Genomic DNA, 15,296 nt, shown 5'->3' on the forward strand with positions numbered 1-15,296 from the left:
TGTCATGGTAATCAGCGATCTGTCAGTTCAAGGGAGCTCCTTTCCTCCTGTTGTTCTCCTCCCACGTGTGCCTGGAGAGCCCTGACCAGGCTGGGGCACAGCCAGACCCCCTCAGCCCCTCCTGCCCCACCAAGGATGGGTTCCCAGTGCCACCCTGCGCTGTCCCCAGTGGGGGGACTAGGTGGGTGGCCCTGTACTGGCTGGCCAGGGGGTGCCCATGGTGACACAGATGTGGGGATTTGTGGCCCAGCTGAGGTACAGCTGGATGACACTGGAGCAGGGCTGGGTGACCCTGGAGCAGTGCTGAGTGACACTGGCACAGGGCTGGATGACACTGGAGCAGTGCTGGGTGACATTGGCACAGGGCAGGCTGACATTGGCACAGGGCTGGGTGACATTGGCACAGGGCTGGGTGACACTGGAGCAGTGCTGGGTGACATTGGCACAGGGCAGGCTGACATTGGCACAGGGCTGGGTGACCCTGGAGCAGTTCTGGGTGACATTGGACAGGATTGGGTGACATTGGCACAGGGCTGTGGGTCTGTGAGGCACACCCTGTCTCACAGCAAGATACAAATCCCTGCCTTGCCTCAGGGGAAAAAGGATGTGTTAGGTATCACATCACACTGCATCAAAATGAGAAGTGGCACAATGAATCCAACTCCCCAAAATAAAACTTTCTTCCAGAAATAAGCTTGTCACTGTCAATTTAAACTCTTGCCAAAGAAGCATGATTTGAGACAGGTTCCTCTTGCCAGTGATTTACAGTAGTGGGTGTGTTTAATCACTATTTCTGATAGCAAGAGTCTAAAGGGAGGTGTTTCTATTCAAAGGTCCAACGTGAAACCCAGATCCTAAATGCAGCTCTGATACAGCACAGCTGGGAGGAGGGAGCACAAAGCACTGAAGGAAAAGGAGCCTTTCCTGCACTTCCATTTCCCCAACACCACGGTGGTGACACAGGGGGGCTCTGGGCATGACCACTGCCCACCCAGCCAGAGCACTGGCCCCTGCACCTCATCAGCCTGAGGGGTTTTAAGGGGTTATTTGGAGACAAAATCTTACAAAACCCTGCAGGGAGGGAGGGGATCCTGCCTGGTTAACAAGCTGTGAGAAAGGCATCAGAGTGCCAGCCTGGGGAAAGGCCTTTTTCTGGAGAAAGCCCTGGTGTGCCATGCATGGCACTAATCCCAGTGGCTCGATGTTGGGAAAGATGAAACAGGAAAGCCTGATCAATATGATTGCCTGGCAAAAGATTTTGAGAATATGGAAACTCTAAGTGAGATTGAAATGAAAGCAGCTCTGAGATCCCTCAGTTACTGAACACCTGAAAACAATGGCATGGCCAGCTGAAGGCGATCCCCTTTGGATCAGACAATGCCCTCTGCTTGCAGGCAGCTCCAAGGGGCAGAGCAGACCCTGCTGGCTTGGCAGAGGGGCCCAGAGAGGAGTTTTTAGGGTTTAAAATGTGATACAGCATGGCAATGTAATGATTCTTATAGGCTGAATGTAAATGCTGTAGGATTTGTATCTTGGGCTAGACTGGTTAGTGAGAATTAGAATATTCAGCACAGAAGAAGATTTATGGTATTGTAATGGAAACCTCACTCTGTTATTCTCTTATCCTCCTTTACTCTCTCTCTCTCATCCTCTTTCCCACTCTCTTCTCTTGGCCCTGCTCTGAGCTGTGGCTGGCAGCTCCCAGCAGGGCCCTGCACCCAGGCCCTTTGCAATAAACCCCAAGTTCCAAGCCCTGGCTGCAGAGATCTCTGCTCTCTGTCCCTCCCCACTGTCCTACCCCCCACACTCCTATACTCCCTTATTCCATCTCTAGGGATGGGGTGGTGACATGCTCCTGGGTGTTCTGCTGCAAGGACAAACCCTGCCATGCCCCCAGTGCAGCACAGGCAGGTGCCACCAGCCCTGCTCTGGGAACCCACTGAGGCACCAGCTGTGGCTGGTGGGACCCTTCAAGGCTGAGCCCAGCAGGGGCTCTGTCACTGACTTGAGGAATGTTTCAAAAAGATCATTTATTTTCATTAGACTTGTACCAATATCTCTGTCCCAGTGTTCCTGATGCAGGTCGACAGCAGTCCTCAGGAATGCTTTAATTGTGTTTTCCTGGCTTTGCAGAGCTCTTATCTAATGCCTTCTGGCTTCATTAGATTAGACACCTCTTGTCCCGAGGATGTTGTCATGTTTTCAAATGGCTTCAATCAGCACCTCCCAGGCTCTGGCTATTTCAGGATACAATAAAGCTGAACCTCATCCAGGCTGGTGAGTAATGGAGGTGCATCTCCCACCCCCGTGCAGCCTGGCTTTAAATTTGCCTGGCTGACATCCTGTAGCTGCAGGCAGAACACAATTAAACCTCTTGTCTTTCAGGCATCGTCCACACTTACACACAGCTCGGGAGGAAGAGCTCAGCAACAGCCACTGGGTTTCTAATGATCTTGTCATCCAGAAGAGCAGAGAGAGATAAATGAAAGAGTGAGGAAAGAGCCAAGATCAAACCCAGCTCTCCAGATGTCCAGGGCATGGCAGGTTGCAGGCTGGCTGTGCTCATCTCCTCAGACCCACGCTGGCACAGCTCTCAGGACACAGGGACGTGTCCTCAGTGCCAGGGAATGAAATGCAGAGGGACACAGCCTCAGCCCACCCAGCACCAGTGCTGGGGGCTTCTCTCCTGAGCATCTGCAGGCTTGACTGCTCATAAACCTCATTCTGCAGGAGCCTTCTTCCTCCTGGGATGCCAGGATCCTTCACCAGCCTGTCCCCACCAGCCAGCTGCAAAGTGCCCACCGGCTCAGGAAGGAAACCGAGGTGGGAAGGCACAAACCAGAGCCCAGGCTGGGGGAGGGCTGATGGCTCCAGGACAGTCCCTGCACTGTGTGTCCCTCCTGGAGCCCAGCACACCCAGGCAAGGGCTCTCCTTCCCCACTCTCCCTTGGCAGAATTGCCTCAGCCCTATCTTCTTATCGTGAGCCACCACAATATCAGCATCGATCCCTTTCACCCCACAGGCAGTATTTTGACTTCTGGAATTCATCTTACCTAGCAAGGGACTCTAAATATATCCCAGACAATTTCCTCTCCTCATTTTTAATAATATCTTTCAGCCTTAAATTCATTTTTGAAAATATGTATTGGGATGATGGGCTCTTTATCATAGCTGATGGACAATATTCATCACACCTGTGTCCTACTCCTCACAACACACACACAAACACTCCTTACAGCAGTCCTGCAGCAATTTGAACAGCACTTAATTCATTACAGCCCCATCAGTGCCTGTGCCTGCTCCCCTCAATGTCACTGGTGATTTGTCACTTGGGTCCCTGCAGGCAGCTCTGGTCCCACCCTGCAGAGCCACAGTCACTCCCTGAGCCATGGGACAGGGCAGAATGGCCCCATTCAAGCACAGCAGGTGTAAAGGGTGCTTGTGGAAACCCAGGGAATTGGGAATATTTCCCTGTCTGCTCTGGGGTGCCCTGACCCCCAGGGGAGCTCTGACTTTGACCCTCATCCATGGAGAAAGTTTCCTAAACTCCAGAATAGACTGGAATCCACTAGGGTGTGAAATAGATTGTAGAGAGTAGTGTGGGTGTATCACTTAGGCAGGAAATTTAGGTTTTAGGATTTTTTGTATATTGTAGATGGAAACAAAAACCTGAAGACCGAAAAGATCCAGTGTGTCTCTCTTTCCTGACCCAAAACCACTCCAGGAGGGTCTCCCTTGACAGGGGAGGCCCCTGGGAGGGCCCAGCCAGAGTCCCAGAAATTGAGGAATCAGCAACAAGTACCCCAACAGGCGCTTCACTGTCCCCACCCTGGAAACCTCCAGAAGGTGGCAGGTAGGAGAGAAGCAAAAACCCCTTTTCTGTTCAGGATCTCTTTGCTCACTGAGCACAGCAAGGCTGAGGCAATGTGCTGGGACTGTGCTGGCACATCCTCCCAACCCTGAGCCCTGGTGAGACCAGAGGGAGCCATGGGGACAGCACCAATGGTGCCTCTCTGGGCCCCCAACTCAGTCAGGCCCAGAACAGCAGCTCCTCTAAAAAACTTCTCCAGCAAATTCCCATTTTGCTAGAAATTGGGCAGGACCAATGGTGCCTCTCTGGGCCCCCAACTCAGTCAGCTGACCCAGGAAACAGATTTTTGGTGGAATCACACAGGTCAGGGGAGAGAGCTCTATGTGCTGTCCTGTACCTTCAAATCAAGAACTCCTGCATGAAAAATTTGCCTGGAGATGGCTCTAATTTGTTCCAAACCATCATCCCTTCCATCAGCAAGCAGGGAATTGTTATCTATTCAGGTCTTACACTGCCATTGAATCAATGGCCAGCTGGAAGATGTTGAGGATGACAAACCTGGCAGTGCAGCTCTGCCAGGCTGCTGGGAGCTGCTGGTCAGGAGCTCAGAGCCAGCACAGGAGCTTCACTGGCTCATTATTTCTCCAGATCAATAGTTTCACATCTCCATTAATAATTTGGGCAGAAGTGTGGAGTTCTCACAGCACAGCTCAGCACACACTGAGCCCCCCAGGCCACAGGAAGCCCTGAAGGAGGCAGGGCTGAGCTCTGGCACAGCCAGGGGAAGCAGAAATGCTTTTTCCCTGCCAGGTTGCAGTTACCCAGCCCTGGGGAAACAGCCACATGCTTGCTCCCTGTGCTGCTGGCAGCTCTCCCTCTGCAGCCCACCCTCTCCTAAGGGAAACTTCTTTTAGAAGGGCTTTGGTCTTAAAAATTGCAACTAGAGCTTTCAAATCAGTTGATTGATCAGTTAGAGCATTTAAATCAGTGTTGATTTAAAAGAATTCTCCAGCCAGGCTAAAAATTCTAGTTAATTTTGTTTTCCTGGTAAAGGCATAGTTAAAGCAGAATCTCAACTTCCACATCCATTTTTTTTATTTACAGCTCAACTAATTGATGTTTTAAATTAATATGTGCACAGCAGAGCAAGGCAGGTGTATGTGTAGCTGAGTGGGATATGTTATTGCCACCTGCAGTTAGGACTTAGAATCTGCTAAAACCTCTCAAAGAGAGTTTTCCAAATCCATGATATATACATGAGGTCTTCCATACAATAAAATGCTTGCTCTCCACAGGAAATTGATGTATAAATGCTGTTCTATAAGCTCTGCCACACCCTGCACCAAAGAGCTCTGATTGCAGTTTGTCTCCCTTTTAACCACTCTGCAGGCCTGGTTTGGCCAAAAGTAGAACTTTTCAAATATAGAAAAGGTTTCAAAGCCTCAACATCCTTGTTTATTAGCCCCATAAAAAGGCTTAAATCCAGGACAAAGAGGCACCTTTGGAAAGGACAGTGCACTGGCTTAAAAAGAAATTGTCTAGAATTTTCTTTTTCTAGAAAAAAGCCTAAGTTAGAGAAGCAGAGTTCTTTACTGTGGACATGGCTCTTAACATGCCAATCATCAGGCTTTCTGCCCACTTGCTAATCTGCAAGCCCAAGAGAACAGTCTCATAGTTTCAACCTTAAAGGAAATAAAAAAATAAGGAATGTTTTTTCTCTCCATTTTATTTCTTTCCAAAGTTTGATTTATTTTTCTCCCCTTACATATCAAAGGTAAAATAACTAGTTCTTAGCTTTCATTCTGTAGATCAATAAAAGGAATATACAAATTAAAACAAGAACTACAGAGGGATGTCTTGCTCACTGACTTCCCTCTTGGGGTATTTTTGCCTCGTTGCAAGCCTGTGTGAGACAAACCTGAAAGGAAAAAAGAAATCCATCAGTACTCAGAGACTGGTACAGCCCACAACCACCTGCAGCTCCAGCCTAAAGCACAACTCTGTTTTTCAGAGTGACAACAGCTCTTTTCCCCACTGTGTGCTGAGCCAGATGTGATGTAAAGCTCCTGCTTCTCCCTTCCCTGCTCCACGCTGCTTCTTCACCTCTGACATCAGCCAAAATTCAAGACAAGGGGCCAGGGGGAAATAAGGAGTTTCTGTTGCAGCTCAACAATCCCCTGACTGGTGACAGTGGTGACAGAGGGACAGCACTGCCTTACAGCCATGGCTCACAAAAACACCCAGACTTACTGACAGCTTCTGCATAAGCCCTTGGGCCTTGGGGTTCAGCTGAAGAAAATTCTTCTTGGTCAGATCCTTTTCTGTCAAACGTATGCTCTGTGGAAACAAACCCAAATCTCAGGTTTTCTGTCTGGCCAGCTGCAGCAGCTGGAGACAGTAAAAGAGTTAAATAAAATAGATTAAGATCTAAGTATAGACAGGCAGAGAACTACATTCAGCTGGAACAGCAGCTCATCTCACACCTTTCCTGCAGTGAATTAATGCATTACTGGTTGTGGTGGTTTTAAATAGCTTGATTTGTGGTGAGGGGGGATAAAGCCAATGAGTGAATGATTTTTTTTTTGTGGGTGCACTGGCATGCAGCCAACATCAAACCCACTAAAGCTGCAGTAGCGTCAGTATAAATGCTTTAAAGTGAATGCACAGTGAAACATCCTTCTGTTCTATTTTAACCAGCTTGAGCAGGCCACACTTCTGGCTCAAAATCACTTCAGGTATGTTTGAAGCTCAATCAACCCCTGGGATAAAGCACACAGCTAAAGAGACAAGAGCAGCTGAACCCAAGCAGGTGAGGCTCCAAGAGGTGCCTGTGCAGCCCTGCCTGAGCAGTGGAGGGTCAGGATTTACCTCTCCCCCACCGAGGGGCAGGGTGAGGATGACATCCTCAGGCTCGGCCAGGGGGCTGCCCTTGGCAGAGAAGGTGTAAACGCGCTCGTTGATGGCGGGAGTGCGCAGCCCCGGCGTCTTGAACACCCTGGAACGACAAGGTAGGAGTGAATGACGACTGCTCACAGCACTTCCAGTCCAGCAAGAGCCTGAATGAGGGATGTGAGATTCCAGGCTGCTCTCTAAAATACAGTTTGTTACATCCAAGGTGTTACAGTAGTGAGAGCCTGTGCCTACAGCTGTCAGTTCCAGCTGCAGGCAGGCCTGGAGACCCTGAGTTTAGGATACAAATGCATTATATACTTTTCTTTTGGTCACAATGCATTATATACTTTTCTTTGGTCACAAATGCATTATATACTTTTCTTTGCTGAGCATCTTGATACAGTAGAACCAATCTATAGCTTAACTTTCATCTATAGCCTATCATAACTACTATCATTACCATATTCATGTTACTGCTCTCCAATCACTAAAAGTCAGTGCATCACAGTTTAAGCTAGAAGATGTTTTTCAGTTTTCTTGCAGTAAAAAATTCTGAGACCTTTTTTCTGCTTGCAACATTTGCTGCCTTGTTTGCCTGTGCTGTCTTTATGCTTGGTAAATACATCTAGTTGGGGGTGGGTTTATCCTTTGCTCTAAGCCATAAAACCCCCCTCTAATTAACACCCTTTGCCTCCTTGGTTATCCAATGAGACTGGCTCAGCAATTCTTTTCTTCTATATCAAAATTTGCTTTCATTTCTATTCCTTCTTCAAATTCTACATTCAAAAATCTTTCTGCCAAGCACACATATCTGTGAGACTTTCTTATCAAACTTTCATCCTTCCCAACACAGTCCAAGTCTTTCATTTCAGGTCCAAAGAGCCACTAAAGGCTGTGTTGTAAACAGATGGTGTGAAGCAGATTGGAGAAGAGAGAGAAAGAAAATGTATTTGTTTTCTCTGTTAACAAACCTGGGATCAAATCTGGGTGTAACCATGGAGGTGCCTCCCCGAGCACACATATCAGCTGTTCTGCCAGTAGCTGGAGTGATGAAGCTGTTTTTGCTTGATCTGTTAAAGGGAAATAAAACATCTGCACATAACATGACCTCTAACAAGTCCAAAGGCTTGGAGAAGGTGACCACCACTAAACCCAGGGGTTATCATTAACCAGTGACCCCCAAAACAGGGGACAGCTTGTTCTCCCAGGACAGGCAGCTGTCCATCTTTACTCCACATCAATTTTGCCCTGCACTGTGGCACAGCTCTCCCCCCACCACTACTGAACCAAAGCCCATCCCACCAAAGAGAGATATTTGCACTCCCACTCTTCATTTCTGGAGAGGAGACAGAGACATCCCCTGTACCTCTTGCTCATGCCCTTCACTCTTGCTGAGGGGGGTCTTCTGGCCGTGGGTGGCTTTTTGGTGGATGTCTTCACCTGAAACACACATCACTCACTAGATCAGTTACCTCCCTCTCGTGGGACAGCTGAGGTCACACAAAGAGGCTTCCACACAAAATGCTTAGTCCCTTTCCATGGCTTAGTCCCTTTCCATGGCACAAGGGCCCAGAACAAACATCATTCAAGCCTTTGGGACCCTCTCCCATTGCTAGAACTCTCTGGGAAGCAGCAGCTGTGTACAGTCTCCCTCAGAGCATCCTGGGCAGCCCTAGGCATCAGCTCAGTCAGGAATTCCCATCCTGAGAATAATGCTATTCACCTTGGCAGTCCTTGCATCCCCACTCTCAGCCTCTGAAGGACACTGGCTGGCAAGTCGAGATTTCTTCTGCAGTGGAAGTGATGGAGGCTCTGCTTCCTCATCAGCTTCAACAGTCCTTTTGATTTTACTCACTAGAAAGAGAAAGTGTTACCTAAGTAAATAATAATAAATTCAAATTATTATTTAGCAGGGAGGGCAAACAGCTACAAGCAGTTTTGGCAATAATTTGCTTCCAAAATCCAAATTCCAATGCAATCCTAATGTTGCCAGAGAACCACTTTGGATTATTTTGAATGTTTTAATGAAATTAATTAGAGGTACTGCGGGTACTGAGGATAAAAGTAGGATTATTTTCCTGGTTTAAACATACTGAGGGATGTGAGCAAGAACTGAATTATTATTCACATTAAGTAACCACAACATGTTTCCACCTCACCAATGCTGCCACGATGCCTAAACTCACCTTTCTCAGCAATATCCAACAGGGGATCGAGGACTTCTGCGCTCAGCCTGCGGATTTTTGTTATTTCCATGTCTGCCTAAAATTAAAAACACTCGTGGCACCATTGGGATTGTTGTCAGCCCAATGTTGATGTAAGTCAAAGCTGTAGAGCAAACCCCCAATAATTTTACAGCCAGATGAGCTCCACGTTTGCTGTTGTGCTCAAACTGGGCCCTTTCATGCATCTCTGCCTCCCTCAGGACTCAGTGCCTGGCTGGCAGCTGCAGGTGTGCCTTTCCTACACCCTGCTGCCCTTTACTGCAAAGTGCACGGTGCCCTCAGGGATTTGGGAGTGCCATCTAGCAGATAAGGAAAGATCAACAGGAAGGAGCAGCACCAGGTAAATCCCACCTCTGCTACAAGGTGCCTCTCTTATTCTTGAATTTTAAGGAAACATTTGTGAAAATATTGATGTAACTGTTTCTCTTGCAATGCTCCAGTGTGAGGAGTAGAGTGGGATGGCTCTAAAGAGCTTTATGTTTGTTCTGGAAACTTACCTTAGCCACATCCTCCGGTCTGTTTTGACTTCTTGCTAGAGCTAGAAAGAAAACGCATCAGACACATTAGGACATATCCGGGGCACTCACACAGCACAGCAGGGCTGGCACCACGGGGGTGCAACACCCAGCACAAACCAGTTTCCAGAAGCAGCACCCAGGGGCAGCCCGTGGCATCCTTCCCTGGGGATTGCAGGCAGGGCAGACCCCAGCTCCTCCCTTACACCCGCTGGGGTTCCTTATTATCTGCGGGGGAAGGGGTCCCTCACTCAGCCCGGCTCCCCCGGCCCCGCTCCGCACCGAAGAACTCCAGCCAGTTCATCTCGCGGATCTCCGGCGGCAGCCGCAGGATGGCCATGTCGTACATGTGCTCCGCTTCCTGCACCATGCGCTCCCCGTCCGCCTCGATCCGCTTCAGCCGCCGCTGCACTGCGGGGGGACGCGGGTTAGCGCTGCCCGCGGGCCCGGGGCCTCCCTCCTCCCCACCATCCCCTCCTTCTCCCTGCCCTACCTTCTCTGTCGAAGTCTTGGAGGAACGCCTCCATTTTGCGGCGGCGGGCGGTGGAGCTGCCCTTTTTCTTGGAGGGAGCCATTGCGGGTTCTTATTGCGGGTTCTTCCAGGGGGTTCTTTCCGCGCTCCCTCCTCGGCGGCTCCGGGCGGGCTCGCTGCGGGCTCGCTCCTTTAAACGCAACCGCCGCCCCGCTGGCCAATGGCGGCGCGGCGCGGCCCGATGACGCAACGCAGCGCGCCGGGCGGGTACAGCCATGATGGCGGCGGTGATGGCGGCGCCCGTGGCCGCGCTCCGGGCCTGGGCGGAGGCGGCGGTGCGGGCGGAGGCGGCGGCGCGGGCGGCTCTGGAAGCCGTGACCCCGCTGCTGGGTGCGCTGAGCGCGCTGGCGGCGCAGATGCGGGCGGCGCAGCGGCTGTCATGGGACGCGACGGCGCTCGGCGCCTTCCCGGAGCTGCGGGCGCGGCTGTGGCGGAAGCAGCGCGGCGCGGCCGAGGCGCTGCTGGAGCAGCTCGGCGAGCGGCGGTGAGGAGGCGGCCGGGGCCGGGCGGGCATGGCGCCAGGGCCCGGCTGACCCCGCTGTGCCGGCAGGGAGGAGCTGCGGGCCGTGCGGGACGCCGTGGGGGCCGCCGGCAGCGCCGTGCTGCGGCTCGTGGAGGAGCGGGGCCCGGCCGAGCTGGGGCTGGCCGCGGTTCTGCGGCGGGGCCCGCGCTGCCCCTCGCTGGCCGACGTGCTGGAGGGGCTGCAGGACGTGGAACGCTACTACCGGCACCTGTATCCATCCTGCTGGGGGGGTCAGGGCGGCGCTGGGGGGGCTCTTTTGTCCTTGTTGTCCTTAGCAGGTGCGAAGATACTTGGAGAGCAAACTGCTCCTGCAGCGCCTCAGCTTGGACAGCCTGGCAGACGTGGAAGCTCTGCCACAGTCCTGGGAGAGGATTTTGGAGCGTTACAAAGAGGATGATGTCGTTCAAGGTAGTTCTGTGTGCAAAGAGCCGAGGGGTGTTTCCCAGGGCTGTGCTGGTGTCCCCTACAGGCATGGCTGTGCTGGCTCTGCTGATCTCTGCAGCAGTGCGTGACCTGGCTCTGAGATCTGGGTCAGCTTCAGGTGAAGTACTCACCATCACACCTGGGCACAGCTGGAAGGAACACCCTTCCTCACAGCGTGGCAAGGGCTCTGTGATCTATTTCACTGCTCAGTTCTACCCACACTTTTTTTTATTGCCTTTAGGAAAAAGATTTTGGGAGTACAGGATACAGGTAAAGCATGTTCAGCTGACAGGGCTGCTGTTTTCTCTCTGTCTCAGATACACTCCTGAAGGTCTCACTGTTTGTGGAGAACCATCACGAGGTGAGCTGCTCACCTGGCTCCTGACAGGCAGCAGGGACTGGCACTGCCCAGCTTCTGGCACGTTCTGCGAGGCTGCAGAGGGGATGAGGAACTGAGGGAGCTCTCCTGGTGCTTTTTGGAAGCTGAATGAGTTGAGTCTTGGCCTCAGCATGAAATGTTTGAACTCTACCATTTTCAAGTGGAAATGGCCTTGGTCTCTGAAGAAGAGGCTGAGCCAAAAAAGCCATGAAGGTAGAAGGGAGTCACCTCCAGCTGTGGAACTTGTCCTTTCCCTCTTCTGACGTGCCTGTTTTGTGTCATGGTAAAAATGTTGATACTTACATGAGGTGCTGCAGACATGTGAGTGTAATGGAGTCCTTCAGGCTTCTGCCATGAAAGATGCTTGAGCTCTGTCCTTACAAATAAATAAAACATGTCAGATTAGGGTTTAGAAGCAGTGCTCACCTCATGTCTTTGAGCAGTATGTTTGCATTCATCCCACTGGGCATGGAGGAGGAAGGAAGCAAATCTGCCTTGAAAACGTCATTACAGAGGTGCAGGATGCCTGGTTCTGACATGGGCAGTTTTCAAGGGTGAGCAGTGCCCTGCTCTGTTACCACTGAAATCAGTCTTAAAACATCACTGCCTGGTAGCCACTGCTGGCAGTTCAGGGACACCTTTTGGTGGCCTTGGCACTGATCCTCTGAACATTCCCAGGAAGCAGTGGGGTGTTTGTCTCTTAGCTGTGTATTTGGTAAGGAGCTGCAGTGTGGCATTTTCTGGGGTCCCCCGTGGCAGGAAAGAATGAATCTGATTCCATGTTCTTAGAAGGCTATTCTATTCTATTCTATTCTATTCTATTCTATTCTATTCTATTCTATTCTATTCTATTCTATTCTATTCTATTCTATTCTATTCTATTCTATTCTATTCATTATGCTAAAACTATACTAAAGAACAGAGAAAGGATACTTACAGAAGGCTTAACAAGATATGAATGAAAAACTTGTGACTCTCTCTAGAGTCCCAACACAGCTAGGCTGTGATTGTTCATTAAGTAAAAACAGTTCACATGTTGGATAAACAGTCTCTAACCACATTCCAAAGCAGCAAAACACAAGAGAAGCAAGAGATAATATTGTTTTCCTTTTTCTCTGTGGCTTCTCAGCTTCCCAGGAGAAAAAAAATCATGGCAAAGAGATTTTTCAGAAAAGATAACAATAACACTGCAGCTTCTTGGAGAAAGCCAATAAAGAATTGCACGAGACACACTGTGTGTGTGTTTGTGCTCACATTTCTGTGTCCCCAACCTGGGGTGTCCCTGTAGCCATCTGAGGGCACTGCATGTCCTGTGAACACAGGGTGCTGGGGGTGCCAAGGGTAGGAAAGGGCTGGCTCAGGGCTAGGGCTGCCAGTGCTCCCATCAGGGACAGGGGATCAGAGTTCTAGCTGCAGTTCTTCACACACAGAGTTGTAATTGCAAAGAAAACCTGCTCCTGGTGCTGGGTGCCCTGCCTGTGGCGTTCACAGTCTCTGAACGTGATCCCTTCACCCAGGGTTTTCTCCTGGGAAGCTGAAAGGCAGCGACAGGCCTCAGAGAAAAGGAAAACAATTCTTCTCTCATTTGCTTCTCCTGTGTTGTGCTCATGTGGAATGTGTTTGGAGATTGTTCACCCACAGGTGATTGTTCCATTGCATTCTGCTGGGAGTTGTTTTCACTCTTAGGCCAATTGGGGCCAAGCTGTGTCAGGACTCTGGAAAGAATTTTCATTATTATCTTTTTAGCTTTCAGTAAGTATCTTTTCTGTATTCTTTAGTATACTGTAATATAGTATAGTATCATAAAGTGATAAATTAGCCTTCTGAGACCATGGAGTCAGATGCATTGCTCTTCCCTGCCACGGGGCTCACTGTGCATTTACAATACCCTGCCCAGGGTGGAGGTGAGGTGGGTTCTGCTCCTGGTGGGGGCTCATGTGTCTGTGCAGCCTTGTGCTCCTTACACAGGGTTTGGACCATGGCTGATGGCTCAGGGTGAATCAGGTGTCATCCTTGCAAACCAGTAGGTCCTGGTGAGCTTGGATGCAGAATTGTCCTTGCATGTGCACATGCTGTACAGCCCTTCAACACCTCTCTTCAGGACAGCTGCCCAGTGAAAAAATGGATTTAAATTCTGGGAGATGTTCAGCACAGTTCAGCAGTGGCCCTTCTGCTTCTCCCAGATGTTTGGCCTCTGATGTCTCTCTTTGTGCTAACAACAGCCCTGCTAAAAGTGCTGAGGGAGCTTTCTGCATTGAAAGTGGCCATGCCCTGACTCTGACTGACTGAAATGGGGTGAAGGAGGTGCTCATTGAAGTTTTGGTGTGATTAATTGCTCTGTGCTGTTCCTGGGCCGTGTCATCAGCTGCATTTGTCTGCAGCACTCTGTGGGGTGTGAGTCTCTGCATCAGAGCACTCTAATTGGGATCAGCTGTGGGCTTGTTCCACTGCAGATCTGCATCTTCTGTCAGGATGGCTGCCAGAGACCCCATAGCTAAGGAGGACATGGTTCCTCATGTGTGCAGAGCTCCCTTCAGCCTGGGAGTCGCTGTGAGCAGAGCCAGGGTGGGCATTGAGCCTTTCAGCATCACATGTGTCCTCAGGCAGGTGCTCCACTCCTGCTCCTCCTCTGAGCCACAGCCCTGCTCACAGCACAGGGATGTCTCTGGGTGCCAGATTTCAGCACCTTCCTCACTTCTGGGACAGGAGGGAGGTGAGTGAGAGCAGCAGCTGCCTGGGGAGCCACACGCAGGGTCAGGGAGATGCCTTTTCCTTGGTCCTAAAATTACAAGCCAGACACAGTTAAGGGATAAAGGGTTTTTATCTTGGTATTTAATAAGGATCGTTATGATGCAACACTTCATCAAGGTGTTGAAATATATGTTGAAATATACACCTGAAACATTCTGTATACAATTTCACAGATTTTGCAAATTAGTAAATCTAATAAAGATGCTTCAATGAGAGGCTTGAATGAACAGTGTGACAGTTTCTCATCTCTAAGTATTCCCTCTTGGATGAGCTTAAGCTAAGTTTATAAGATGTATTTTAGATGGCACCTTGGATTTTCAAGATAGCATTGGGCTTTCCAGCTTTCCTCTACAAGGCCTTTAGGATGTTTGGTTTTCTGGTTTAGCAGAATACCAGGATCATATTAAGTTATCAGATTTAAGGAATCACAAGTATGTATTCTAAGAGCATTGAGAATACATAGAAGATATAGCAAATATCTATAAAAGATATATAAAAGGCAAAAATTCATGGCATCAAGGGGCTCCAGCCTGTGCTGTGTCTTAGTGAGGCTATGGGTAAGGCAGCACTAAGGGCTCTGAGACCAACTGGTAAAATATATGTAACCATAAAAATAAATCCAAGTACCTTTATTTTTGGAGTAGAGCTCTTAAAGTATTCTTGCATGGAGATCTGTCTTTGAGGAATGCAATAAAATGCAGTTAGCAGCTGGAGCTACCTTGTTAAAGGAAAATTGTCAGGAAACACAAAGCTCACACTTTGATTTTCAGCTTTACCTCCTGCTAACTCCATTTGAAAACAGTTATTCTTCACTTACAGGAAAAGCACAAACTAAATTCAGTTACTAAATTCAAATGCCCACAAACATTTATAAGGAGTGCCTGACTCTTGTTTTGTTTCCTCCCATGGGGTGGGCACTGGCTTCTGGTGCAAAGGGGCCTTTGCAGTTCTGCTTAGAAATGGGGACCTGCTCTTGGTAACACCAGGCTTCCAAAACAAACCCAAAAGCTTTGCTTCAGCGTGAGTTCATGGATTTGAAACAGATTTCAAAACTGAGTGTATTACAAGAGCCCACAGTTATGGAGAAGACAAAGGATTTGGCACCTGAACTGAAGTGTAAAGTGGCTCCGAGGCAGAAATATGTGATAAAAAGCTTTGTGATTAATTTAATAAACCAAGCATGGGTTTCACAAGTCCCTGTGGTTTTTGAGCTTATTCTTTGAGACTTTCATCTTGGCCTGAAG

The 15,296-nt window shown here is 49.5% G+C and overlaps 2 protein-coding genes across 3 annotated transcripts; one reads left to right on the forward strand and one right to left on the reverse strand.

Moving 5' to 3' along the window:
* Nucleotides 1–5,673: 5,673 nt before the first annotated feature.
* Nucleotides 5,674–10,060, reverse strand: CDCA8 (cell division cycle associated 8; the record flags this gene model as incomplete). The annotated part of the gene is made up of 10 exons (XM_084222512.1): nt 9,938–10,060; nt 9,727–9,855; nt 9,427–9,467; nt 8,891–8,966; nt 8,428–8,558; nt 8,071–8,144; nt 7,676–7,774; nt 6,681–6,807; nt 6,063–6,149; nt 5,674–5,730 (listed from the first exon to the last, which is right to left on the reverse strand). The coding sequence occupies exons 1-10, from the start codon at nt 10,017–10,019 to the stop codon at nt 5,674–5,676; spliced, it is 903 nt and encodes a 300-aa protein (XP_084078638.1). The 5' UTR covers nt 10,020–10,060.
* A 134-nt stretch (nt 10,061–10,194) lies between these two features.
* Nucleotides 10,195–15,043, forward strand: AIRIM (AFG2 interacting ribosome maturation factor; the record flags this gene model as incomplete). Of its 2 annotated transcripts, XM_084222900.1 has the most annotated exons (4): nt 10,195–10,460; nt 10,527–10,709; nt 10,786–10,907; nt 11,240–15,043. In XM_084222900.1, 4 exons carry the CDS (start codon nt 10,195–10,197, stop codon nt 11,305–11,307), a joined length of 639 nt encoding a protein of 212 aa, XP_084079026.1. In that variant the 3' UTR covers nt 11,308–15,043. The 2 variants fall into 2 exon arrangements, with proteins under 2 accessions (XP_084079026.1, XP_084079025.1); XM_084222899.1 differs by lacking the exon at nt 11,240–15,043 and having other exon boundaries at nt 10,203–10,460; nt 10,786–11,187.
* Nucleotides 15,044–15,296: the final 253 nt, after the last annotated feature.

Source organism: Fringilla coelebs (genome assembly GCF_963513975.1).
Source record: "Fringilla coelebs genome assembly, chromosome: 28".
Taxonomy (NCBI): domain Eukaryota; kingdom Metazoa; phylum Chordata; class Aves; order Passeriformes; family Fringillidae; genus Fringilla; species Fringilla coelebs.